The sequence below is a fragment of the Sapajus apella genome, unplaced genomic scaffold (assembly GCF_009761245.1).
Source record: "Sapajus apella isolate SASKATOON/1434 unplaced genomic scaffold, GSC_monkey_1.0 scaffold2, whole genome shotgun sequence".
Lineage (NCBI taxonomy): Eukaryota > Metazoa > Chordata > Mammalia > Primates > Cebidae > Sapajus > Sapajus apella.
The window spans coordinates 80,789,741-80,816,789 of NW_022436942.1; the positions used below are offsets into that span (position 1 = coordinate 80,789,741).

General features: G+C 40.6%; 1 protein-coding gene across 2 annotated transcripts in view; it reads left to right on the forward strand.

Annotated features, from left to right (window-relative positions):
• Positions 1–27,049, forward strand: part of KNTC1 (kinetochore associated 1) — a 102,567-nt gene that overhangs the window by 3,372 nt on the left and 72,146 nt on the right. For both annotated transcript variants that reach the window (XM_032242737.1, XM_032242728.1), the window contains exons 3-18: positions 3,803–3,923; positions 6,773–6,888; positions 8,164–8,242; positions 10,195–10,272; positions 11,715–11,749; positions 12,018–12,128; positions 14,071–14,164; positions 14,826–14,878; positions 15,697–15,812; positions 16,219–16,273; positions 17,405–17,503; positions 19,893–19,936; positions 20,032–20,097; positions 20,195–20,270; positions 25,530–25,655; positions 25,746–25,835. In XM_032242737.1, coding sequence (XP_032098628.1) covers positions 3,803–3,923; positions 6,773–6,888; positions 8,164–8,242; positions 10,195–10,272; positions 11,715–11,749; positions 12,018–12,128; positions 14,071–14,164; positions 14,826–14,878; positions 15,697–15,812; positions 16,219–16,273; positions 17,405–17,503; positions 19,893–19,936; positions 20,032–20,097; positions 20,195–20,270; positions 25,530–25,655; positions 25,746–25,835 — 1,359 coding nt within the window. The remainder of the gene's footprint in view (positions 1–3,802; positions 3,924–6,772; positions 6,889–8,163; positions 8,243–10,194; positions 10,273–11,714; positions 11,750–12,017; positions 12,129–14,070; positions 14,165–14,825; positions 14,879–15,696; positions 15,813–16,218; positions 16,274–17,404; positions 17,504–19,892; positions 19,937–20,031; positions 20,098–20,194; positions 20,271–25,529; positions 25,656–25,745; positions 25,836–27,049) is intronic.

Below are 27,049 nucleotides of genomic sequence, written 5' to 3' on the forward strand. Positions count from 1 at the left end.
TTTTTTTTTTAAAAGACAGGGTTTCACCATGTTGGCCAGGCTGGTCTTGAACTCCTAACCTCAGGTGATCCGCCTGCCTCGGCCTCACAAAGCGTAAGCTGGGAGGCTGGGATTACCGGCATGAGCCACTGTGCCTGGTTTGTACTGCTTTTAATGTACCATGAATTGTGTTAAAGGCAGTATAGTCCAACAATAAAATAATTAATGTAAGATAAAGATTAACTGTGTTATGAGTAGTACAAATAAATCTCATTGTATTTTTTGGCATAAAATTGTTTATTAGAGGCAAAAATTTAAAGTATAGCACAATTTCTTTTTTTTAAATATTTTGAGTCCTTCAAGACATCTGAAAGCACAGTTTCTGTAATGAGGAAATGACGTGTTGCGGAGAACCAGCTCGGCTGGGAGACCCCCACCCAGGCAGGCTGAAGGTATTGAGAGAGGCAGACACCCAGATAGCCAACAGAGTGGATCTACCCTGGGGACCAACAGCCTGAGAGCCTGTGGGGCTTGCAGCTCTCCAGGACTGAAGGCCCCAAGCAGAGATTCATCCATGCTTTTATTTGCTCTTTGACAGGTGATTCTTATTAATACACAGTTGTTCTACATATACACATAACTCAGAAATATCCCAGGTAGGCAGCTGTTACCCACCTACGACTAATTACAAACTACAAGGTATCCTCCACAAAGGAGCCATGGGGGCAGGGTAAACTTAATGCTTCTGAACAACATGTCTTTATTTTTTAGCATTTGTTTGATTCTTTCAAGACAGGGTCTCATTCTATAGCCCAGGCTGAAGTACAGTGACGTGATCTTGGCTCATTTTAACCTCTGCCTCTTAGGTTCAAGCGATTCTCCTGCCTCACCCTCTGGAGTAGCTGGGATTACAGGCTCCTGCCACCATGCCTGGCTAATTTTTGTATTTTTAGTAGAGACAGGGTTTCACCATGTTGGCCAGGCTGGTCTTGAACTCCTGCTCAAGTGATCTGCCTGCCTTGGCCTCCCAAAGTCCTGGGATTAAAGACATGAACCACCGTGCCTGAGCTTTATTTTTTAATATTATCAGGAGGCTTAAAACATGGAAGCGGCTCAGGCCTTTCTTGACATCAAGGCTGCTGCTGAAAAATAATAGTGTGTGCGTATATAGAGTCTTGGATTCTGTTAGGAACTAAAATTCTATCTATGAGCATGGGGCATATACTTAACACATTTTGAACATCTGCTATGTTCTGAGCCCAATATTAGGCACTTGGACATAAGACGGCATCTTACTCATTCCTTTTAGGATCTTACCTTAATTTTAGGCACACAGGACACAAACAAGTAAAGATATTTAGCTGTGCAGGTCAGCATATGCTAAATGCCAAATGAACAGTACAGACAGTAAATGTAGTAGGAATTCAGAAGATGGAGAGCTCATTGTGGGTTGGGCAGTTTAAAGAGCATTTTCTTAAGAAATTATGCATGAGCCTGGTGTGGTGGCACATCCTGTGGTCCCAGCTCTTCAGAGGCTGAGGCAGGAGAATTGCTTGAGCCCAGGAGTTCAAGGCCAGCCTGGGCAACATAGGGAGACCACATCTCTTAAAAAAAAAAAAAATTAAAAATTGACTGCACTTGCCTTGGGCCTTAAGAGGGGGAAGAACAGACTAGGCAGAGATAACAGTGTGGACAGAACCCCAGAAGATATAGTGCCCTTCCTTTTTTTTGTTTTTTTGAGGTGGAGCTTGCTCTGTTGCTCAGTCTGGAGTACAGTGGTTCGATCTTGGCTCATTGCAACCTCTGCCTCTCGGGGGTCAAGCGATTCTCCTGCCTTAGCCCCCCCAGTAGCTGGAATTACAGGCATCCGCCACCATGCCCACCTAATTTTAGTGCCATTCCTTGGTAGCAGTGCCTTTGTGTAACCTTTTACTAGTTGATGAAGCAAGTAAAAGATAAGGAGGCTGGGCGCATTGCCTCAACCACTTGTATTCCCAGCTTTTGAGTGGTTAAGATGGAAGGATCATTTGAGTACAGGAATCCTAGACCAGCCTGGCCAACATAGTGAAAACCCCATTATATTTAAAAAAAAAAAAATTAGTCAGTTGTGGTGGTATGTACCTGTAATCCCAGCTACTTGGTTTGGGGAGGCAAGAAGATCCCTTGAGGCCAGGAGTTTGAGGCTGCAGTGAGTTATGATGGCATCACTGCATTCCAGCCTGAGCAACAGAGGGAGACCCTGTCTCAAAGAAATAATGAGATAGAAGAGGGATCAGAATGTTGGAGAATTTTCAAGAATTATACCTGGAGAAGGTGACTTTTGAAATAGCCATAAAATGAGGTGATTAGCTGTATTTTGTCAGGGAAGAATAGGACTAGTTAACATTTATTGAACATATACTACGTGTGAGGCTCTTTTTTTTTTAGATCGAGTCTCACTCTGTCACCCAGGCTGGAGTGCAGTGGCACAATCTTGGCTCATTGCAACCTCTGCCACCTGGGTTCAAGCGATTTTCCTGCCTCAGCCTCCCAAGTAGCTGGGATTACAGGCGTGCACCATTGTGCCTAGCTAATTTTTGTAGTTTTTAGTAGAGATGGGGTTTCACCATCTTGGCCAGGCTGGTCTTGAACTCCCGACCTCGTGATCCACTCACCTCGTCCTCCCAATGTGCTGGGATTAAAGGCATGAGCCACTGTACCCAGCCATGTGAGGCTCTTATAAGCTCTTTACATTAATTCATGTAATCTTTATTCAGGTGAACCTTGTAGGTATTATCACTTTTTTTTTTTTTTTTTTTTTTTTTTTTTTTGAGACAGAGTCTCACTCTGTCCCTCAGACTGGAGTGCAGTGGCACGATTTCAGTTCACTGCAACCTCTGCCTCCCAGGTTCAGGCAATTCTCCTGCCTCAGCCTCCTGTGTAGCTGGGATTACAGGTGCCTGCCACTACGCCTGGCTACATTTTTTTGTATTTTTATTAGAGACTGGGTTTTACCATGTTAGCCAGGCTGGTCTCGAACTCCTGACCTCAGGCAATCGGTCTACCTCGGCCTTCCAAAGTGATGGCATTACAAGTGTGAGTCACCACGCCCAGCCTATTATCACTCTTTTACAGGGAGTGAATTGATGCGTTTGCCTAAGATCACTCAGCTAGTAAAGGGACTGAGCTTATTCAACCACTAATCTTTCCAAGTGCTTTGAGACGGCTATGTGTGGGAAGTTCCCGGCAACAGAAACCGAATACTAGAGACTCTGATTTGGCTTATCTAGTGTTTTTAAAAAGGTTGACTTAGCTGCCAACGTTTAAAAATTAGAACATTTCACATAAAGATCCAGCTTCTATTGATGAATTGGGAGGTATGGCCATGCCAGTGTTGCATCCCCACCAGGCTTCCCACTGGCTGGTGTGAAGTAGATTCTGTTCTTTCATATCTATAGGGTTGTGGACCTCCAGTTCACAATTCACCACCATTCCCCAGCCTGGTGTATCCATGACACCTAGACTGTATGCCAATCTTGATTAATTCATTATGTTAATGCCTGGCTCCTGCAGCAAAAAGTCAATCCTGAGGAAACAAGGACTTGAACATGAGAATCCTTTGCCCTTCCTACCCATCCTGTACTGTTTTTCTACATAGGATCCTGGATGGATTCAAGATATACCATACAAAGAAAAACTCAATGATTAATTAGTTAGAGGGGTTAAAGAAAAAAAGCCTGTCAAGTTTTAAAGTGGGGTATTTGGGAATTTGATGATACTATTGACAAGTATTGTTTAACTCATAAAAATGTTTTAATTTTAGTCATGCTTTTCCCTCCCACAGGCCTCATTAAATCCAAAGATACAGGCATGCAACTTAAGTGATGGGTTTATTATTGTAGCAGACCAATCAGTGATATTGCTTGACAGTATTTGTAGATCACTTCAATTGCAACTCTTCTTTGGTAAGTATAATGTAATGAAATAAGATACATTGGAAGTCGGGCCGGGCGCGGTGGCTCAAGCCTGTAATCCCAGCACTTTGGGAGGCCGAGGCGGGTGGATCACAAGGTCAAGAGATCGAGGCCATCCTGGTCAACACGGTGAAACCCCGTCTCTACTAAAACTACAAAAAAAAATTAGCTGGGCATGGTGGCACGTGCCTGTAATCCCAGCTACTCATGAGGCTGAGGCAGGAGAATTGCCTGAACCCAGGAGAAGGAGGTTGCCGTGAGCCGAGATCGCGCCATTGCACTCCAGCCTGGGTAACAAGAGCGAAAACTCCGTCTCAAAAAAAAAAAAAGATAAATTGGAAGTCAAATATATCTCCTGCCAATTTCTACTGGATTGTGTCCTCTTTATTCCATTATTTCTAAGATTTCAAATTTGACCAATTTCAAGTCATTAAACTTGAGTGCTTAGTGCCTTATTTACGCAGGGCGTTAGAGTCAAAGGACACTAAGATGATCCCATCTCTCAATAAATCTATGGGGAAATACACAAGTAAAGCAACAACTTAGTTTACTTGCTTATGTTAGAATACTGTGGAAAACATGAGCTCATTTGTGTTCACGTTCCTGAATCTTGTACAGAGTTTCAGATGTTTGTATACTTTTAGAATGACTAGCTCTGAAAATCCTTGGACATACTTATAAATTAATTCTTCATCAAGCTACAAGGCTTCAAGTACATGCAAATGTAGGCTTGAGAGTGAATTAAGGCTGGGTGTGGTGGTTTATGCCTGTAATCCTAGCACTTTGGGAGGCTGAGGAGTGCAGATCACTTGAGGTCAGGAGTTTGAGACCAGCCTGGCCAACATGGTGAAACCCCGTTTCTACTGAAAATACAGAAATCACGCCTGTAATCCTGACACTTTGGAAAGCCCAGGTAGGTGGATTGCCTGAGCTCAGGAGTTTGAGACTAGTCTGGGCAACATGGTGAAATCCTGTTTCCTCTACTAATATACAAAAAATTAGTCAGGCATGGTGACATGCTCCTGTAGCTTCAGCTACTCAGGAGACTGAGGTAGGATAATTCCTTGAGCTCAGAAGGTGGAGGTTGCAGTGAGCCAAGATTATGCCAATGCACTCTTTAGCCTGGGTGATAGATTGAGACTCTGTTTCCAAATAACAACAAATTACCTGGGCATGGTGGCATACACTTGTAATCCCAGCTACTTGGGAGGCTGAGGCAGGAGAATCGCTTGAACCCAGGAGGGAGAGGTTATAGTGAGCAAAAATTGTCCCGGTATTTTCCAAAGAAAAAGAAAAAAACTTTTTTTTGAGAAAAAAAAAAAAAAAAAAAAAAAGTGAATTAAGGGCTAAGTCAGTAATTCTGCTGAGCTTAGACAAAAATATGGAAGTTTTTTCTTTCTTGAGTAGAATTTTTTTTTTTTTTTTTTAAGACAGAGTCTTACTCTATGGCTCAGGCTGTAATGCAGTGGTACTGTCTTGGCTCACTGCAACCTCCACCTCCTAGGTTCAAGAGATTCTTCTGCCTCAGCCTTCCAAGTAGTTGGGATTACAGGCGCCCACCCCGATACCTGGTAATTTTTGTATTTTTAGTTGAGATGAGTTTCACCAGTTGGCCAGGATGGTCTCAAACTCCTGACCTCAAATGACCTGCCCACCTTGGCCTCTCAAAGTGCTGGGATTACAGATGTGAGCCATTGCACCCGGCCATTGAGTTGAATTTTTTTTTTATTTTGAGATGGAGTCTTGTTCTTGTCTCCCAGGCTGGAATGCAATGGCGGGATCTTGGCTCACTGCAACCTTCACCTCCTGGGTTCAAGCGATTATCCTGCCTCAGCCTCCTGAGTAGCTGGAATTACAGGCACCTGCCACCATGCCCAGCTAATTTTTGTATTTTTAGTAGAGATGGGGTTTCACCATGTTGGCCAGGCTGGTCTTTAACTCCTGACCTCAGGTGATCCTCCTGCCGTCAGGTGACCCTCCTGCCTCGGCCTCCCAAAGTGCTGGGATTATCGGTGTGAGCCACCACGCCCAGCCTTTTTTTTTTTTTTTTTTTTTTTTGAGATGGAGTTTTGCTCTTGTTGCCCAGGCTAGAGTGCAATGGCACAATCTCCTCTCATGGCAACCTCTGCCTCCCAGGTTACAGCACTTCTCCTGCCTCAGGTGATCCGCCAGCCTCGGCCTCCCAGAGTGCTGGGATTACAGGTGTGAGCTACCACACCTGGTCTTTATCAGCTATTTCTGTCTGAAAATATGAGCTTCCTGATGGTGGGACTCTTTTGTTACTGTTCTCAGATATATGCAAAAGGTCTAGAACAATGGTTAGCATATAGTAAGTACTCAGTAATTATTTGCTGACTGGCTGCATGCAGTGGCTCACATCTGTAATCTCAGCACTTTGGGAGTCAGAGATGGACAATCACTTGAGCCCAGGAGTTCGAGACCAGCCTGGGTAACGTCGCAAAACACCTTCTCTTCAAAAAGCTACAAAAATTAGCTGGCCATGGTGGTGTGTACCTGTGGTCCTAGCTATCTGGGAGGCTGAGGCAAGGGAATTGCCTGACTGGGCCCAGGAAGTCAAGGCTGCAGTGAGCTGAGGTGGTACCATTGCACTTCAGCCTGAGTAAGCAGAGCGAGACACTGTCTCAACAAGAAAACAAAACAAAATATGTGTTGACTGAATAAAAGTCAATGACATTCTTTTTTACTTTCATCACAACTGTTTTGCAGTATTTAGAAGTATTTTAAGTAGTCATTGGTTTTTTAATGACAGAATTTGTATTTTTTGTATTGAAAATAAGCATTTTCAAAGGAAGAGCATAACTTTGATTTGAAATTTTCAGATACAGAAGTGGATGTAGTTGGCCTTTGTCAAGAAGGAAAGTTTCTTTTGGTTGGTGAGAGAAGTGGCAACCTACATCTTATTCATGTAACATCAAAACAAACACTACTCACTAATGTAAGATCTTATTATACTTTAATTTTCATTATTTAAATTCTAAATAATCTCTTGGACAACTAAAACGCTAGCAAACTATAACTTAACATGTGTTTTAAATTAAAAGAATGTTTTTTTTAACGATTAAACTTTGAAGGTGTTACCACAGCTTGGATCCTGAGTTATTGGCTCTTGTGTAAATAGAAATTAATAACAGGTCAAACAGAAATTTTTCCAGGTAAAGTTTAGTAGGCTGTGGCTCAGGGAATTGCAAGGGAGCAGCATATGGGAAAGGGATCCCAGTGCTCGCTCCCCAAAGGTCTTAGCTCTTGTCACTTTGAGGAAGCTGAGGTGAAAAAAGCAGTGACTTGTAGGCATATAGAGGCAGAGAACTTTTAGCACCTGTGAATTTTGATAGCATGCTTTTTCATGTGTTGTATGTCTCATTAGCATGTTAAATCTCCATTCCTGGGTGTGATTTTTAACATCATAATTAGGTTAAAATTAGGAACTATTCAGTGAAAGGCCACTGCTGGATTTCGTCTTGTCTTCAGCTGGCTGGATCTGGTCAGATTCTTAGCAGGACTGCCGGAGTCCCGCTTTAGTAACCTTGGAAGATGGTCAGGTTTTTATTAGGAATGCTAGAGTCCCACATTAACACTTTGGGAGAAGTAACTCCAGGAGACAAACGGTTAGGTTCTTGTACGGTTGGGAATTTAGCTTGTTCAGCTAAGTCAGGAGGGAACAGCTTTCTGCTGTGTGACTTGGGTCAGCTTGTTAAGGGAGGCAGGAAGGTAAAGGAGGGAATGCCCAGGCATATGAAGCCTTTGGGGTCTTGGTTACCATGTCTCTTGCTTGCCAGGATTCAGTTTCTTCCTTGTACTGAAAGGTATTTAAATTAAAAGAATGTTTTTTTGAAAAACTAAGCTTTGTATGTATTACCACAGCTCGGATCCTGAATTCTTGGCTCTTGCGTAAATAGAAATTAACACCAGGTCAAACAGAAATTTTCATAGGCCAGATTTAGTAGGCTTGTGGCTCAAGGAATCGCAGGGGAGCAGCCTCAAAGGTATTTAGTACGCTTGTCTAAAATAGCTTTCCATTTTAAAAGCAAGATGTTTGTGACTTTCTCAGTGTTGGTTCCCAAGGGAAAAAAAAAAAAAAAAAAGCAAGATGTTTGGAATATAGGCAGAATTATTGCTAATGATAATTGATAACTCTAGAGTTTAAAGAATAAAATCCTTGATTGCATTTTTTAATGTTTAATTTTATTATTTGAAATTAATTTGCATTTAGGCATTTGTTCAGAAAGCTAATGATGAAAATCAGCGGACTTACCAGAATCTTGTCATTGAGAAAGATGGTGCAAACGAAGGTAAGTTTTCTTGAATTTTTTGGAATGACTTCTTTCTTGTTTTTTCACATGGAGTCTTGCTTTGTCACCCAGGCTGAAGTGCAATGGCCAGTGGCGTGATCTTGGCTCACTGCAATCTCCCTCTCCTGGGTTCAAGTGTCTGCTTTCTCAGCTTCCTGAGTAGCTGGGATTACAGTCGTGTGCCACCACACCCAGCTAATTTTTACATTTTTAGTAGAGATGGAGTTTCACCATGTTGGCCAGACTAGTCTTGAGCTCCTGACCTCAAGTGATCTGCCCACCTGAGGCTCCCAAAGTGCTGGGATTGTAGGCGTGAGCCACCACACTCAGCCTGAATGACTTCTGACTAATAATCAAAATTCAAATTTGTAGTTAATAATTTATGTGAATTCATTGTTATGCTACCTACATTTTTTTTTTGTTTTTTTTTTTTTTGTGTGTTTTAGAATAAGTTTCACTCTCATTGCCCAGGCTGTAGTGCAATGGCACTATCTCAACTCACCGCAACCTCTGTCCCCTGGGTTCAAGCGATTCTACTGCTTCAGCCTCCTGAGTAGCTGGGATTATAGGTGCCCGCCACCACACCCAGCAAATTTTTTATATTTTTAGTAGAAATAGGGTTTTACAATGTTGGCCAGGCTGGTCTTGAACTCCAGACCTCAGGTGATCCACCTGCCTCAGCCTCCCAAAGTGCTGGGATTACAGGCATGAGCCACTGTGCACAGCCATTTCTGTATTTTTTATACAATTTTTCCTATTAATCCAATTAATATTGTAGGAACCAATTTTTAAATTTTATTTCTTTTTAGAGATTTAAGTATATGCTTTTCCTAAATATAATATTCTAAATTTATTTTTAAAGTTTTGAGATTTCTATAGGTTACCAAGGAGACATTATATTCTTTTAAAATGTGTTTCTGGGTTTCAGTATATTTATCATATTTTTATTTTGAAAAATGTTAACTGGGCCTTAGTTTATTTTAATATATCTGAGATTTTTGTTTCTGGCACATGAAGTTTGTTGTTTCAATAAAATTTCAAAAGAAGTTATCAGTGTTTTTGCAAATAAATTACTAGTTCTTTGTAAATAAGTTTTATCTGTGACATTAATATTTGATGACTAGCATTTAAATGATCAGGCTGGTGTGGTGGCTCACATCTCTAATCCTAGCACTTTAGGAACCTGAGGTGGAAGGATCACATGAGTCTAGGAGCTTGAAACCACCTGGACAACAGAGAGAGCCCTCCACTGCTATAAAAAATAAAAAATTGGCTGGGCGCGGTGGCTCACGCCTATAATCCCAACACTTTGGGAGGCCGAGACAGGTGGATCATGAGGTCAAGAGATCGAGACCATCCTGGTCAACATGGTGAAACCCTGTCTCTACTAAAAATACAAAAATTAGCTGGGCATGATGGCGCACGCCTGTAGTCCCAGCTACTCGGGAGGCTGAGGAAGGAGAATTGCTTGAACCCAGGAGACGGAGGTTGCGGTAAGCCAAGTTCGCGCCATTGCACTCCAGCCTGGGTAAGGAGCGAAACTCCGTCTCAAGAAAAAAAAAAATTAGCCAGATGTGTTGGTGTGTGCCTGTAGTCCCACCTGCTCAGCAGGCTGAATTGGGAGTATCTCTTCCGCCTGGAGGTTGAGGCTGCAGTGAGCTGTTATTGTACTATTGCACTCCAGCCTGGGAGATAGAGTGATACCTTGTCTCAAAACAAACAGAAAAAGAGTTCAAATTGACATATTTTTAAGGTAGTTTCAAATACTGTTTGTATCTGCCCGCCCGTCTTCCTTCCTTCCTCCCTCCCTCCCTCCCTCCCTCCCTCCTTCCTTCCTTTCTTCCTTCCTTCCTTTCTTCCTTTTCTTTCTTTCCCACATTCAAACAGACACTGGTTTAAATTTTATATCCATGTGCCTTTTAAAGAAACTGCTTCTGACTTTATTTCAATAGGTATCTATTATATGCTACTTCTTACATACAGTGGATTTTTTTGTATTACAAACCTTCAGCTTTTAAAAATTCAACAAGGTAAGTAATGCATTATATGCTTATTATTTTTTTGCAGCAATATTTACTAGTTTTATTGAGTAATTAGTAAATTTTTAAGTCCTCTCTTTAAGCTTATTTTAATTGTATTCAGTGATAATTGAGTATATACTTTTAAGTAATCAGAGTACCCTTACTCTCCTCTATTAGAGCTGTAAAAGTATCTGAATAAACGTAATTTGAGTATGGCCTTCAAGAAGTTTACAGCTTAGTTGGGGAGACAAGACATATGCTAGCACAATAATAAATGCTTTTTAATTTGGTGAATGACCCTGGAAATGGAAATACCTACGTAGTGTTAATAGTGCAGAACAATAATGTATAATATGTTTTAAGCTAGTAGTCTTGACCATTTTTCCCTCTGAGCCAAGTGAAATTATTTCAAGAATCTATTTGGAACAGATATTTAACTAACATTTTATTTTATTTATTTAATTTTGAGATGGAGTCTCTTTCTCTTGCCCAGGGTGGAGTGCAGTGGTGCGATCTCTGCTCACTGCAGCCTCCGCCTCTCACGTTCAAGTGCTTATTGTGCCTTAGCCCCTTGAGTAACTGGGATGACAGGTATACATCATTACACCTGGCTAATTTTTGTATTTTTAGTAGAGGCAGGATTTCACTATGTTGGCCAGACTGATCTTGAACTCCTCATGTCAAGTGATCTGCCCACCTTGCCCTCCCAAAGTGCTAGGCTTATAGGCGTGAGCCACCGTGCTCAGCCTAAATTACTTTTTAAAAATATTGAGGGCCGGGCACGGTGGCTCACGCCTGTAATCCCAGCACTTTCGGAGGCTGAGGCGGGTGGATCACGAGGTCAAGAGATCGAGACCATCCTGGTCAACATGGTGAAACCCCGTCTCTACTAAAAATACAAAAAATCAGCTGGGCATGGTGGCGTGTGCCTGTAATCCCAGCTACTCAGGAGGCTGAGGCAGGAGAATTGCCTGAACCCAGGAGGCAGAAGTTGTGGTGAGCCGAAATCGCGCCATTGCACTCCAGCCTGGGTAACAAGAGCGAAACTCCATCTCAAAAAAAAAAAACAAAACACTGATATGCCAGGCCCCAGGCCTGTGCTAGGTCTCGGATATATGACAAGATTGAAGATATGTTGTTTTCCATAGCTTAATGATGGAGCTGGGAAAGTAAGAGCTCTTTCAAACAGTGAGAAGTGCAGGAGAGTCGGAGTAAGGAGAAGATCCTCTTAGTAGGAAGTGAGGTGGTAAGGGGAGGTATGGAGAGGCACTGGCTGGTGCCCTGAATATATCATATCATAGTTTGTGTATTTTGGTCAGGGGCAAAACTTGATTCTCAACATTGTTCTTTGAACTAGATTGTGTTTAATTTCACCTTGACACAAAAGATGTGTCTTGTATTATTTTATAGATTAATACAATAAATTTAGCCTGCTTTCTTTTTTAATGCAGCCATTGAGAATGTAGACTTCAGGACAGCAAAAAAGGTAAGAAAATAAAGCCATATTGTCCTCTTAAAGAAATTACATTTAATGTAAATGTAAGAGTGTATTTCTGTACATAATTGGTCTACTTCTTGATATTTTAGGAATTATGACATTTTTATAACATTTTCATTTAAAAATACATTTATAACTGATTGATATAAATTGATTTTAGTGATTTTGTGGAACATATATATTACATGACTTTTTTTTTTTTTTGTCCTCCTTTCTTTCTAAAGAAGAAACGTTCTTATTGTTTTTAATTTTGCAGTTACAAGGCCAAATCAAGTCCAGTTTTATTTCTACGGAAAATTATCATACTCTTGGTTGTCTCAGTCTTGCAGCTGGAGATTTAGCAAGTGAAATCTCTGTGATAATTGGGGTAATTGTTTTTATAAAGTTTTGGTTTTTGTTGCCTAAAGTGTTTCTCACTAAAATGTTGCTGTTTTGGTTAAATTATGAAATAATTTGTAACATGTAACAGAAACAAGGAAATTATAAAATTAAGGTAATCAAAAATAACTCAGTAATTTTCTGTCATGGAAAAAATATTGCATTTTTACTTTCCCTAGTTTTTACCTGAAGTAAAGCATTTCTTTTAATTCTGAGAGCAGACAAAAATGGTAGAAAATAAAACCAAAAAATTCCATTGTCATAGTACCTGTGACTTTGTCACTAATAGAAAAACAGCGCATTGTTGCAGCTGTCACGAAATAATGTTTACACCCCACTATTTCAAAATTATGGTCGTCAAAGTTTATCTCAGTGTAGTTACTACTGGTGACATACAGGGACTGCCGATTCTACCGCTTTTTGTTTTTTGAGGTTTTTGTGGCCTATGTTTGTAAGTGAAATAAATTCTTTTTCAGATGGAGGTTAGCGAAAAAGATGTGAATTTTTTGCCCATCCAGCTTCACAGATCCCCTGAATCTTTTTGTTTATTTATTTATTTATTTTCTGAGACGGTGTTTCACCTAGACTGGAGTGTAGTGGTATGATCTTGGCTCATCCATCACAACCTCCGCCTTCCAGGTTCAAAGGATTCTGCTGCCTCAGTCTCCCGAGTAGCTGGGATTACAGGCATGTGCCACCATGCCTGGCTAAGTTTAAATAACATTTGATTATTGGTATGTGACTTCCAGTAACCCTGATCATAATTTCTATGAATTTTGGGGAAAAATAACTAATGTTATTTATATTCAAAGAATAGGCAAAACTCAATATAATTACAACATTTGCAACATTTTTACTTGCCAAATATATATATTAACAAGCAGTCAGCTGTGTACCGTGGTATGCATCTGTGGTCCCAGCTACTTGGGAAGCTGAGGCAGAAGAATTTCGTGAGCCCAGGAGTATGAATGAGGCTGTACTAGCTCTGGTGACACCTATGATCATGCCACTTCACTGCAGCCTGGGCAACATAGTGAGATTACCGTCTCTAAAAAAAAATCAAAAAGAGAAAAGAAGCAGTCACATTTTCACAATGTACATATCTAATTTAACATTTCACCAGGGTTTTCAAATAATTTAAAATTAATATTTATAAATTTTTTTCTAAATATTTGTGGTGTTTTAATAAAAATATTCATCAACGACTATATTTTCATAATACTGGAAGAGGTCTTAAGGTTCACTGCATGTCTTTAGTGCTAGTTGCCTAAATATGCCAATTCCTCAGTAAATATTTTTGTAAGGGCTGGCATGGTGGCTCACACCTGTAGTTTTAGCATTGTGAGACAATGAGGTGGGAGGATTGTTTGAGTCCAGGAGGTTGAGATCAGCCTCAGCAACATAGGCAGACCCTGTCTCTACAACAGATAATAAATTACCCAGGTGTGGTGGTGCTCACCTGTAGTCCCAGGCACTGGAGAGGCTGAGGTGGGAGATTTGCTTGAGCCTAGGAGTTTGAGACTACAGTGAGCTGTGATTGCTTCACTTCCCTCCAGCCTGGGCAATGGAGTGAGACTCTGTCTCAAATTAAAAAAAAAAAATTACAATAACTATGAATTCTTTTTTTTAATTCGTAAGAGGTGTAAATGTTGCCCAGGCTGGCCTCAAATGCCTGACCTTCCCTCCTCACACGCCAGGACACCTGGCCTGAGCTACCAAGCCTCCCAATAACCATGAATTCTAATAGTACACTGTTTTTTTCATTCTCTTTTGAAACCAAGAGAGGAACTGGAAGATAAAATCTAGTTAAGTTAGAATATGTAAATATATTTTGAAATTAGTAACCTCTAAAACTTACATGTTTCTACTTTGAGGAAGGCTCAGGTCTAAGAATGAAATTTGCATTTGATGTGCTATGTTCATTTTTTTAGGGAACTGGTAATTATGCATTCTCAAAATGGGAACCAGATTCTTCCAAGAAAGGAATGACAGTTAAGAATCTTATTGATGCAGAGATTATTAAAGGTAAGTTAATGAAATTGCTTTAGGCAATTATTAGTGAGTTTTAATTTTTATGTCAGTGTACTTAGGGTGACATATGAGCCATTTTTTCCTGCTACTCTTTGAAACAAGCCAGAATAGTCTAATGGTTGTTCATATACAGAACCATTCTTGACATGTTACAGTTGTTAACTCTTCATTTAGGGAGGTTTTACTTTTTTTTTTTTTTTTTTTTCCAAGAAGGAGTCTCACTCTGTCACCCAGGCTGGAATGCAGTGATGTGATCTGGGCTCACTGCAACCTCCGCCTCCTGGGTTCAAGTGATTCTCCTGCCTCAGCCTCCCAAGTAGCTGGGATTACAGGCATGTGCCATGATGCTTGACTAATGTTTTGTATTTTTAGTAGAGACGGGGGTTTCACTGTGTTAGCCAGAATGGTCTTCATCTCCTGACCTCATGATCCACCTGCCTTGGCCTCCCAAAGTATTGGGATTACAGGCATGAGCCACTGTTTCCGGCTGGTTTTAACATTTTAGTGATCACCTAACAGAAATAGAGACAGGAATAAATGAAAATGGGAACTAGTAATTATATAGTTTTGCCCTTCTGTAAATATGTTAGTTTACTGTTTAGATATATGAAACATTGAAATAAAATCCTTAGACATCTTATTTTCTCTTTTGTAGGTGCAAAGAAGTTCCAGCTGATAGACAATCTACTTTTTGTTCTTGATACTGATGTATGTTTCTTGTTTCTCGTTTGATGTTTTTACTTGATACCATGTTTTACAACAAAAATGTTGTGAGACTTAGAAAGGCAAGGGTTTTAGTTAGGGTGTATTGCTATCTTCTGTACTATGCTTTATTTCAGTATATGCATCAAAAAGTTGATCCTGAAATGTAAATTTTTTTTTTTTTTGAAACAGGGTTTTGCTCTTGTTGCCCAGGCTGGAGTGCAATGGGACTGTCTCAGCTTACTGCAACTTCCATCTCCTGGGTTCAAGTGATTCTCCCGCCTTAGCCTTCCAAGTATTTGGGATTATAGGTGCCCATCACCATGCCAGGCTAATTTTTTGTATTTTTAGTAGAGATGGGGTTTCATCATGTTGGCCAGGTTGGATTTGAGCTCCTCACTTCAGGTGAGGCTGGTTTTGAACTCCTGACTTCAGGTGATCCATCCACCTAAGCATCCCAAGTGTTGAGATTACAGTTGTGAACCACTGCACCTGGCCTATATGTCTTCCTAATGATTAAAAATGTGCATTTTAGGCCATGCGTAGTGGCTCACGCCTGTAATCCCAGCACTTTGGGAGTCTTAGGTGGGTAGATCACCTGAGGTCAGGCGTTCAAGACCAACCTTGTCAACATGGTGAAACCCAGCCTCTACTAAAAATATAAAAAATTAGCTGGGCTTGGTGGTGGGCACCTGTAATCCCAGCTGTTCAGGAGGCGAGGTTACAGTGAGCCAGGATTCCACCACTGTACTCTGGCTTGGCGACAAGAGTGAAACTTCATCTTAAAAAAAAAAAGACATGTAAATGAAATGTCTTTACTGCAGAACGTGCTGAGTTTATGGGATATTTACACTCTAACTCCTGTATGGAACTGGCCCTGTCTTCACATAGAAGAGTTTCTTCTTACTACAGAAGCAGATTCTCCTTCGTCAGTCACGTGGTACGTTATGACTATGGCTAGTAGTCATTTCCCTTCTGTTAGCACCAGGTTTCTTGTCGTGTTTTGTTCAGATTATTTATTATGTTCTGCATTTTAAACAACACTCAAACAGCCTGACAGAGTTAAGACTGATTTATTGTTTGGAAAATTCATTGGGAATAAGTTGGCAATATGAACCTCCAAGTGATTGTGTTAGAAACTGTCACTTGGTGAATAAACATGCAGAAATGGAATACAGTGTCTATTACAATGTGCATTTTATTTTTTATGCAAGAGGGTCACTTTAACTTAGTTTACTATGTCTTGCAATTGGCAAGGCATACTTTTTAAAATTGACAGATAACGTTGTATGTTTTTGTTGTGTAAAAGCTTATTTGAATTATTTAAAGCTTCTTTTATCTTTTAGGCAAGGAATTACGAATCTCAAATTAATAGCTCTGACAGCTACAGCTAATAAGAAGGTATTGGAAAATTTTATATCATGCTTGTCCATATTATGTGTTAGAAAAAGCATTAGCTAATACAAAAGTAAATGTTAAATAGTACAGCATATTAGCTCTTAGTTCACACAGAAACTTGACAATCAGAAATAGTCCTGCAGAACTATTTTTTTTTTTTTTTTTTTAAAGACGGGGTTTCATTATGTTGGTCAGGCTGGTCTTGAACTCCCTACCTCAGGTGATCCGCCCGCCTTGGACTCAGGCGTGAGCCACCACACCAGACCTAGAACTCTTTTTTTCCCATTTAAAATAAAAAGTTATAAATCAGCCAGGCGCGGTGGCTCAAGCCTGTAATCCCAGCACTTTGGGAGGCCGAGGCGGGTGGATCACGAGGTCAAGAAGAGATCAAGACCATCCTGGTCAACATGGTGAAACCCCGTCTCCACTAAAAATACAAAAAATCAGCTGGGCATGGTGGCGCGTGCCTGTAATCCCAGCTACTCAGGAGGCTGAGGCAGGAGAAATTCCTGAACCCAGGAGGCAGAGGTTGCGGTGAGCCGAGATCGCGCCATTGCACTCCAGCCTGGGTAACAAGAGCAAAACTCCGTCTCCAAAAAAAAAAAAAAAAAAAAGTTATAAATCTTGACTGATTTTTTTTTTTTAAGAGGAGAAACTCTGTCTCAAAATAAAACAAATCATAACTAACAAACTTATAAATGCTTACTTTTTGCATGTAGCTTTATGCCATGTGTTTTATTATTTATTATTTATTTTGAGACAGTCTCACTCTTTCACCCAGACTGGAGTGCAGTGGCGCAATCTCAGTTTACCACAACCTCTGCCTCCAGGTTCCAGCAATTAACCTGCCTCAGCCTCCTGAGTAGCTGGAATTACAGACGTGCACCACCACACCTGGCTAATTTTTTGTACTTTAGTAGAGATAGGGTTTTGCCATGTTGCCAGGCTGGCCTCAAACTCCTTAACTCAGGCAATCTGCCTGTCTCAGCCTCCCAAAGTGCTAGGATTACAGGCATGAGCCACTGTGCCCCACCACTCCCATGTGTTTTAATCTGCTCTTAATTGTGAAGTGCTGTTTTGTGTTTGCCGGTTTAAATTCATCTGCTAAATTAATTGCTCTGCTATTTTTCTTAGATGAAAAACCTCATGGTTTATTCATTACCTACAATGGAAATACTATATTCTTTGGAAGTATCTAGCGTTTCTTCTCTGGTCCAAACAGGAATTAGCGCAGTAAGTTTATTTGCATTTTAAAGTATTTTTTTAACTACTTTTTTCTTTATCCAGTATCTAATAAGGGATCACTGAAAGCCTTAATAACTAAGCTAAGCATTAATGGAACCTAGTGGAAACCTGGATAAGTCTCAGGTTTTTAACTATATTTATTAATAGAGATACTTAAATATAATTATTTGTCCAAGGTTAGTCATCATATTAAAAAAAAAAAAGAAAATCAAATAAAACACCAGTCATCTGCTTATTCTTTTTTGTTTCTCTACAGGAAGTATACATCATAATGGCAGGTGGAGACTATTGCTGTTACATATTTATGTAAATAATTTTCATGTTTATGTAACTAAGTTGTGTATTTTAGAAAATACTGTAACACATTTGTTTCATTTTTTATACACACACTATATTTTTCCAAACCATTTAGAAATTACTTGTAGACATCATGACCTGTCTGCCTAAATCTTCAGCAGGTATTTCCTAAAAATAAGGACATTCTTCTACAATGCAATTATCACACTCAAAACATGTAACATAAATACAGTACTATTTATTATAAACTCTTCTAAATTCGATTTTACCAATTAGGCCAATTACTTTAATGCTTTTTTTTTTTCCTTATTCATGATCTGTAGGGAGCCAGCCCAACATCACCTGTAGGTACCCCAAGTTCGGTGGCAATAAAGGAATGAGAAAAAGACAGATTAAGAGTGACAGTGGGACCAGGGGGCCATTAGTTTATTACTTCGGAGGAGGCAGTGAAGGCCCAGAGCTCTGATCATCCACACTATTTATTGATTACAGTCACTTTGATCTGTAGGGTAGGGGTGGAGTAATGGTGGAGTAAATCAGTGAGCCGGAAGTGAATCAGTGAGCCCGAGCTGGTGTGTCATTCTAAGGATTGATAACAGTGGTGGTTTGGGAGTTTCACAAAACAAGAACATGTGGTTATCTTTAGCTTATTATTTATGTACAGCTGATGAAACACAGGCCTTGCAAGGAGCCTACAAGTCTGGCTATGTCGTAGTGCTACGAAGGGGTTTTACATCCTTGAGCACAATATTTATGGTAACTGAGCCTAGATCATCCGGTACCAGAACATGAGGCATGGAGAGGCTTTCCTCCTCAGAGGCCTTCCACAGTTTGTTATTCCTTGTTTGTATGTTCCTCATAACCAGTTTAAGCACTCTGTAAGCCCTTTCTCCTTTGCTGCTTTTCCCAACAATGATCTAGTCAAGAATCACTCATCAAATTTAGTTGTCATGGTCATGTGGTAGTCTGATGTAGAATAGTTCCCTAATTTTTTTTTTAAGACGGTCTTGCTTTTTTGCCCAAGCTGTAATACAGTGGCGCAGTTATAGCTCACTACAGCCTCCAACTCCTGGGCTTGAGTGAGCCTCCTGAATAGCTGGGAATACAGGTGTGCACCACCAGGCCTGGCTAATTTTTTATTTTTTGAGATGGAGTTTTGCTCTTGTTGCCCAGACTGGAGTGCAGTGGCACGATCTCTACTCACCACAACCTCTGCCTCCCGAGTTCAAGATATTCTCCTGCCTTATCTTCCTGAGTAGCTGGGATTATAAGGAGTACGGCTAATGCTGTATTTTTAGTAGAGATGGGATTTCTCCATGTTAGTCAAGCTGGCCTAGAACTCCTGATCTTAGGTGATTCGCCCACCTTGGCCTCCCAAATGCTGGAATTACAGGCGTGAGTCATTGTGCCCGCCCCTGGCTAATTTTTAAATTTTTTGTAGAGAAGAGTTCTCACTATGTTTCCTAGGTTAGACTCAAGCTCCTGGGCTCAGGTGAGCTTCCTGGCCTGGCTCTCCAAAGTGCTGAGATTACTTGTGTGAGCCATCACATGCGGCCAATTTTTTTATCTTTTAAGACATTGACATTTTTGAAGAGTCCCACCCTGTGGTTTTGTAGAATGTCTCTCTATTTGGATTTATTTGATTGCTTCACCATGATTAGATTCATGTTAAGCTTTTTTGGCATAAATACTGCACAGGTAATACTGTTTTCTAAACACATCACATTAAGGGGCTCGTGGTATTCATTTGTCCTGTTATGGGTGATTTTAAATTTGATCATTTGGTTAAGGCAGTTCTGTTAGATTTCTCCATTCGTAAAGTGTTTTTACCTTAATAGTTAATAAGTAACCTCTGTGATATTATTTTTAGTCTGTGGAAAATTTTTTTCCTAGCCATTTTTTCCCTTTTTTTTTTTTCTTAAATTTTTGTGGGTACATAGTAGGCATGTATATTTATGGGATATCCAGTTTTAAAATCCACTGATGGATAATTTATGCCTGAACCAGTAGTTACTCTAGTAATTATAAAATACATTGCTCTTATATTGGAATTTTAATCATTTTTTTTTTGTTATTGTAGGATACCATATACCTTTTAGAAGGAATTTGCAAAAATGATCCAAAGTAGGTCATGTTTTATCATGTTAAGTAATAGCTACATTAAATTTTACATATTCATATTAAAAGCCAAGTGCATTTATAGTGAAAACTTTTTCCAGATTGTCTGAAGACTCGGTCTCTGTGTTAGTAGTAAGATGTCTTACAGAAGCTTTACCAGAAAACAGGTAAATTCTCATTTTCTTTTAAGCTTTACCCTTTAGTTAATAACTTAAATTCCCTGATTAATAAGCATTTAACAAAGTTTCTTTTCCAACTTATCAGATTGAGTCGGTTACTTCACAAACACAGATTTGCTGAAGCTGAGAGCTTTGCAATTCAGTTTGGACTAGATGTTGAGGTAATCATTCATGTATTAATTTGTTCACCAAACAAGCATTTGCTCATGTGCTAGAGGCTTAGGGGACAGACATGTAAGACATAATTGGAATTTGCTGTGAATAGGCCTGTAATTAAGATATGACTGAAGTCAAGTAGAGATTCATAGGAAAGAGTGACCCACAGTGGGACAGAAAAATGTCATTGAGGAGGTTGTTTTCAGGTCAGGTCTTTATTTATTTCTTGAGGTAGAGTCTTGCTCTGTTGCCTAGGCTGGAGTGCAGTGGTGTAATTTTGGCTCACTGCAAACTCTGCCTCCTGGGTTCAAGTGATTTTTCTGCCTAAGTCTCTTGAGTAGCTAGGATTACAGGCATGCATGACCATGCCCAGCTAATTATTTTATTTTGTTTTATTTTTTTGAGACGGAATTTCTCTCTTGCTTCCCAGGCTGGAATGCAATAGCGCGATCTTGGCTTACTGCAGTCTCCACCTCCTGGTTTCAAGTAATTCTTCTGCCTCAGCCTCCTGAGTAGCTGGGATTACAGGCATGCACCACCACGCCTGGCTAATTTTGTGTGTGTATATATATATATATATATATACACACACACACACACACACACACACACATATATATACACATATATATATATATATATATATTTATTTTTTTTTTTTTTTTTTTAAGTAGAGGCAGGATTTCTCTATGTTGGTCAGGCTGGTCTCGAACTCCCGACCTCAGGTGATCCACCTGCCTCGGCCTCCCAAAGCTTTGGGATTACAGGCGTGAGCCACTGCACCTGGCCTAATTTTTATATTTTAGGTAGAGATGGGATTTTACCATGTTGGCCAGGCTGGTCTCAAACTCCTAACCTCGTGATATGCCTGCCGTAGCCTCCCAAAGTGCTGGGATTACAAGCATGAGCCACTGCGCTTGGCCTCAGGTCAGGTCTTGAAGGTGTTCCAGACAGATCATGGAGGGGAAGGGATTCTGGGTACTAGGTCAGCATGGATAGAATGAACAGGACTTGTAATACTTCAGGAAGTATTAGGTAGGACTAGAGTGTAGGTTATATGGGCAGCAGAGCAAAAGAAGATGATGATGCTGAAGTAGGGGCCTTTGTCACCCAGGCTGGAGTACAGTGGAGCAATCACAGCTTACTGCCGCTTTGACCTCCCAGGCTCAAGTAATCCTCCTGCCTCACCCTCCCAAGCGGCTGGGACTGCAGGTGTATACCACCATGCCCAGCTAATTTTTAAACTTTTTGTAGAGACAAGGTTTTACTGTGTTGCCCAGGCTGGGCTTGAATTCCTGGGCTCAAGAGATCTGTCTACCTTGGCCTCCCAAAGTTCTGAGATTACAGTCCCAAGCCACCAATTCTGGCCAGGAGTGAGAGTTGATTTTGCAGGTGATAGGAACCTACTGACAGTTTTAAGCAGGAGAGTATCTTGATTAGGTTGTCATTTTGGAAAGACAGAATTGTTTGGAGAGGGGTAAGTGCATTGGGACTAAGCATCTTTAGGAGACCTGAACCTGGGCAATGAAGTATAGATAGAGGTGAGAGAGAAGGCTGATTACAGGTGCGGTGGCTCACACCTGTAATTTCAGCACTTTGGGTGGCTAAGGCGGGCAGATAACCTGATATCAGGAGTTCAAGACCAGTCTGAGCAATATGGCAAAACCTAAAAATACTCTACTAACAGTATAAAAATTAGTCAGGTGTGGTGGCGCATGCCTGTAGTCCCAGCTACTCAGGAGGCTGAGGCAGGAGAATTGCTTGAACCTGGGAGGTGGGGGTTACATTGAGCAAAGATCATGCTACTGCACTCCAGCCTGGGCAACAGAGCAAGACTCCGTCTAAGAAAAAAACAGAGAGAAATATAGAGGGTAGAATCCGCAGGACTTAGTGATCAAATGGAAGGAAGGGCAGGAGGCTTGAGGTTGACTTGCTGAACTGTGGCTCATCATACACATTGGGTGATGATGGCGTGATATAAAATGAGGAATAGGTGTGGAAGAGCAGGTTAGGGACAAAAGATGAAAAGTTCTTTATGAAAATTGGATGTGAACTGAGCATAGTGGTGCATGCTGGTAGTCCTTGCTGCTCAGGAGGCACAGGCAGGAGGATTCCTTGAGTCCAGGTGTTGGAGACTATAATGCAATATGACTGGCCTGTTAATAGCCACTGCACCCTAGCCTGGGCATCATAGTGAGCCTCTCTCTCATCTCTAAATTTAAAAAAAAAAATTGGATGTGAGTGGTCTGGTGGAATAGGGATGTCTGGTGGGAAGTTGAGGAGTGGCCTAAGCTGCCTTTAAAGGTGTGAGTCACCAGTGTAATGGCTCAGACCACTCCAGCAAATGCAGAGAGTAAAAAAGAGATCTGAGGATGTGATATGGGGGCAGTGGCATATGAGGGATGGAGGAGGAAGGGTTATACACATATTTGAGAAGAAATGAGAGAGGAAAACTGTAAGAATGTATGATTATAGAAACCAAGGAAGCAGTAAGTTTTAAATGTACTGAGGAGTGATCAGTAGTTTCAAATACTACAGAGAAGATCAAGTATAAAAGCTGAAAGATGTCTGGAGGATGCAGCAATTAGGTCACTGATAATCCTTGAAAAGTTAGTTTTTGGGGAAGTAATGAAAGAGAAAGTCTGATTGTAGTTGGTTAAATAATTAATATTTACTGGCCAGGCACGGTGGCTTATGCCTGTAATCCCAGCACTTTGGGAGGCCAAGGTGGGTGAATTGACTGAGCTCAGGGTTCGAGACCAGCCTGGGCAACATAGTGAAACCCTGTCTCTACTGACATACAAAAAAAAAAAAAATTAGCTGGGTGTGGTGGTGTGCACCTGTAGTCCCACAGCTACTTGGGAGGCTGAGGAAGGAGAATTGCTTGAATCCGGGAGGTAGAGGTTGCAGTGAGCTGAGATGGCACCACTGCACTCCAGCCTGGGCAACAGAGCAAGACTTCATCTCCAAAAAGAAAAAAAGAATTAATATTTACTAAGTCGGTGCTTGCTATTCATGTGTTTGTTTTAAAAATACAGTGTTTTAAAACATACAGAATAATTCTTTAAAAATATATACGTATATACATACATGTATATAAATACATATATGTGCATATAAATACATACATATATATATGTATGTATTTTTTGTAAAGATGGGGTTTCACCATGTTGGCCAGGCTGATCTTGAACTCCTGACCTCAAGTGATCTACCCACCTCAGTGTCCCAAGGTGCTGGGATTACAGGCGTGAGCCACTGCGCCTGGCTGAAAAAAATATATATATTTTTATATATGTTTTGTAGAGACAGGGTCTTGCTATATTGCCCAGGCTGGTCTTGAATTCTCCTGACTTCAAGTGATCCTCCCTCCTTGGGCACCCAAAGTGCTGGGATTATAGACCTGAGCCACCATGTCCAACAAGAATAATTCTGTGTATTTAGAAATGTATATGAGTTAAGAGACAAAGGAAGTAATAGAATAAGTACTAAATACAAGAATAATGTATACTTCTGGTTGGGGAAGGAGGATGATGTATTTGGGAAGAAAACAGTGGGATCTGAAACTATCGGTAACATCTGTTTTATTTTTTTAAGCTAAGGGTGATGAGTATATTACTATTATAGTATTTATAATTTACACTATTACCTTTTTGAACATCTGAAAGATTTTAGAACTAATGTAATCCCAGCTCTTTGAGAGGCCAAGGTGGGTGTATCACTTGAGGCCAGGAGTTCAAGACCAGGCTGGCCAACATGGTGAAACCTTGTCTCTACTGAAAATACAAATAGTAGCTAGGCATGGTGGTGGGTACCTGTTGTTCCAGTTACTCGGGAGGCAGAGGCAGGTGAATTGCTTGAATGAGAAGTCAGAGGTTGCAGTGAGCTAGGATTGCAACACTGCACTCCAGCCTGGACAACAGAGCGAGACTCTGTCTCAAAAAAAAAAAAAAAAAGAAAAGAAAAAGAGAAAACAAGAATAATTATACATATTTTCGAGGTGCAGTGTGGTGCTTTTATACATTTGCATTGTGCAGTGACTAAATCAAGCTAACTAACATATCTGTCACCTCACTTATCTTTTTTTGTGGTGAGAACATTTTAAAACCTACTTTTTTTAAGCAATTTTTTTTCTTTTTTGAGACGGTCTTGCTTTGTCTCGCAGACTGGAGTTCAGTGATACAATTTCGGCTCACTGCAACCTCTACCTCCAGGGTTCAAGTGATTCTCGTGCTTCAGCCTCCTGAGTAGCAGGGATTACAGAAGCACACCACCATGCCTGGTTAATTTTTTGTACTTTAGTAGAGACGGGGTTTTGCCATGTTGCCCAGGCTGGTCTCGAACTCCTGAGCTCAGGCAATCCGCCTGCTTCGGCCTCCCAAAGTGCTAGGATAATAGGTGTGAGCCACCACACCTGGCTCTTTTAGCAATTTTGAAATATACGTTGTTACTAACTATAGTCATTATAGACCTCTGAAACTTATTCTTCCTTCTAACTGAAGCTTTACAGCCTTGGAACATCTCTGACACCTCTGTATCCCTCAATCCCTTCCCCTGGGCTCTAGTTATCGCCATTCTATTCTCTCCTTTTATAAGTTTGACTGTTTCAAGATTTTACATATAAGTGAGATCATACAGTATTTTTCTTTCTGTGTCTGACTTTTCTCATTTAGCATAATGTCCTTCAGGTTTATCCATGTTGTTGCAAATGACAAGTTTTCCCTTTTTTTTTTAAAATTTTTTTTCCCTTTTTTTAAATATGCAGAGTCTTACCATGTTGCCCAGGCTGGCCTCGAACCCCTGGTCTCAAATTATCATCCCGCCTTGGCCTCCTGAGCAGGCTGGCACTACATGCAGCTTCTAGACTAAACAATATTTTGTTGTGCAAATATACCACATTTTCCTTATTTACTTATCTGTTGATGGATAGCAGCTTCTAGACTAAACAGTATTTTATTGTGCATCTTTATTCAATGATCTGTTGATGAATATGTAGATTTCATATCTTAGCTCATATGAAGCTGTTAGTAAGTGCACTGCTTGACATGTTTAATAAGGGCTCAACATAAATGGTTCCTTACCTGCTAATAATCTGGATTATCTCTCAGATATCTAAATGTTACTTTCTCTAAATCTTATTCCTGGAGCGCATGAGGATTCACCTTTTTCATGGTAGTTTGTCTTATTCAGCTTACTGTGAGAATAAGCCATCCTCTGGTATTATTGTACTTCAAATTGCTTGATGTGGCATATTTACATTACAGCCTGTTTACAAGGTCAAGTCAAATCATATATTAGAGAAACTGGCTTTGAGTTCTGTGGATGCCAATGAACAGACTGAATGGCAACAACTTATAGACGACGCTAAGGAAAATCTACATAAAATCCAGGTATGTTTTCTCTGTCATATACTGGAATACTGAGATTGATGTGTTGATCAACATTAGGTTGCCTTACTGTCTCTGGCATTTGTGAAACAGGATGATGAATTTGTGGTGAATTACTGCCTGAAGGCTCAGTGGATAACCTATGAAACCACTCAAGAGATGCTGAATTATGCCAAAACCAGGGTAGGTTCTTTTTTTTGTATTTTGGGTTTTTTTTTTTTTTTTTTTTTTTTGGTGGGGATAATTTGCTTTAATCTCTCATAATTCTACCACCTCAAATATATTTTTTCCTCCTATCCTCTATGTGTATCATTAATAAAAAAGTTTTTATAACAGCTTTATGGAGATAATTCATATCCTGTACAATTCACCTATTTAAAGTATACAGTTCAGTGGTTTTTAATATATTCATTGAGTTGTGCAAGCATCATTGTCAATTTTAGAACTTCTAAACCTCTCCAAAAAAGAACCTCTATCTCAGGCCAGATGTGGTGGCCCACACCTTAATCCCAGCACTTTGGGTGGCCAAGGTGGGTGAATCACCTGAGGTCAGGAGTTCGAGACCAGCCTGGCTGACATGATAAAATCCCATCTCCACTAAAAATATAAATATTAACTGGGTGTGGTGGCATGCGCCTGTAGTTCCTGCTATTTGAGAGGCTGAGGCAACGAGAATCACTTGAAGCTGGGATACAGAGATTGTGGTGAGCTGAAATTACACCATTGCACTCCAGCCTGAGTGACAGAGCGAGACTTTGTTTGAAAAAATGAACTTAGGGCTGAGTTCAGTGGCTCAGACCTGTAATCCCAGCAATTTGGGAGGCCATCGCGGGTGGATCACCTGAGGTAAGGAGGAGTTCCAGGCCAGCCTGGCCAACATGGTGAGACTCTGTCTCTACTAAAAATACAATAATTAGCCAGATGTGGTAGTGCACACCTGTAATCCCAGCTACACGGGAGGATGAGGCAGGAGAATTGCTTTAACATATGAGGCCAAGGTTGCGGTGAGCCAAGATCACGCCACTGCACTCCAGCCTGGGTGACAGCCTGAGACTTTAGCTCCAAAACAAAACAAAATAAAAAGTTAAATTAAATTGGCTGGATGCGGTGGCTCATGCCTGTAATCCTAGCATTTTGGGAAGGCCAAGGCGGGTGGATCGCAAGGTCAAAGATCGAAACAATCCTGACCAAAATGGTGAAACCCCATCTCTACTAAAAATACAAAAATTAGCTGGGCGTGGTGGCACGTGCATGTAGTCTTAGCTACTTGAGAGGCGAGGCAGGAGAATCGCTTGAACCAAGGAGGTGGAGGTTGCAATGAGCTGAGATCATGCCACTGTATTCCAGCCTGACGTTAGAGTGAGACTCCATCTCAAAAAAAAAAAAGAAAAGAATCA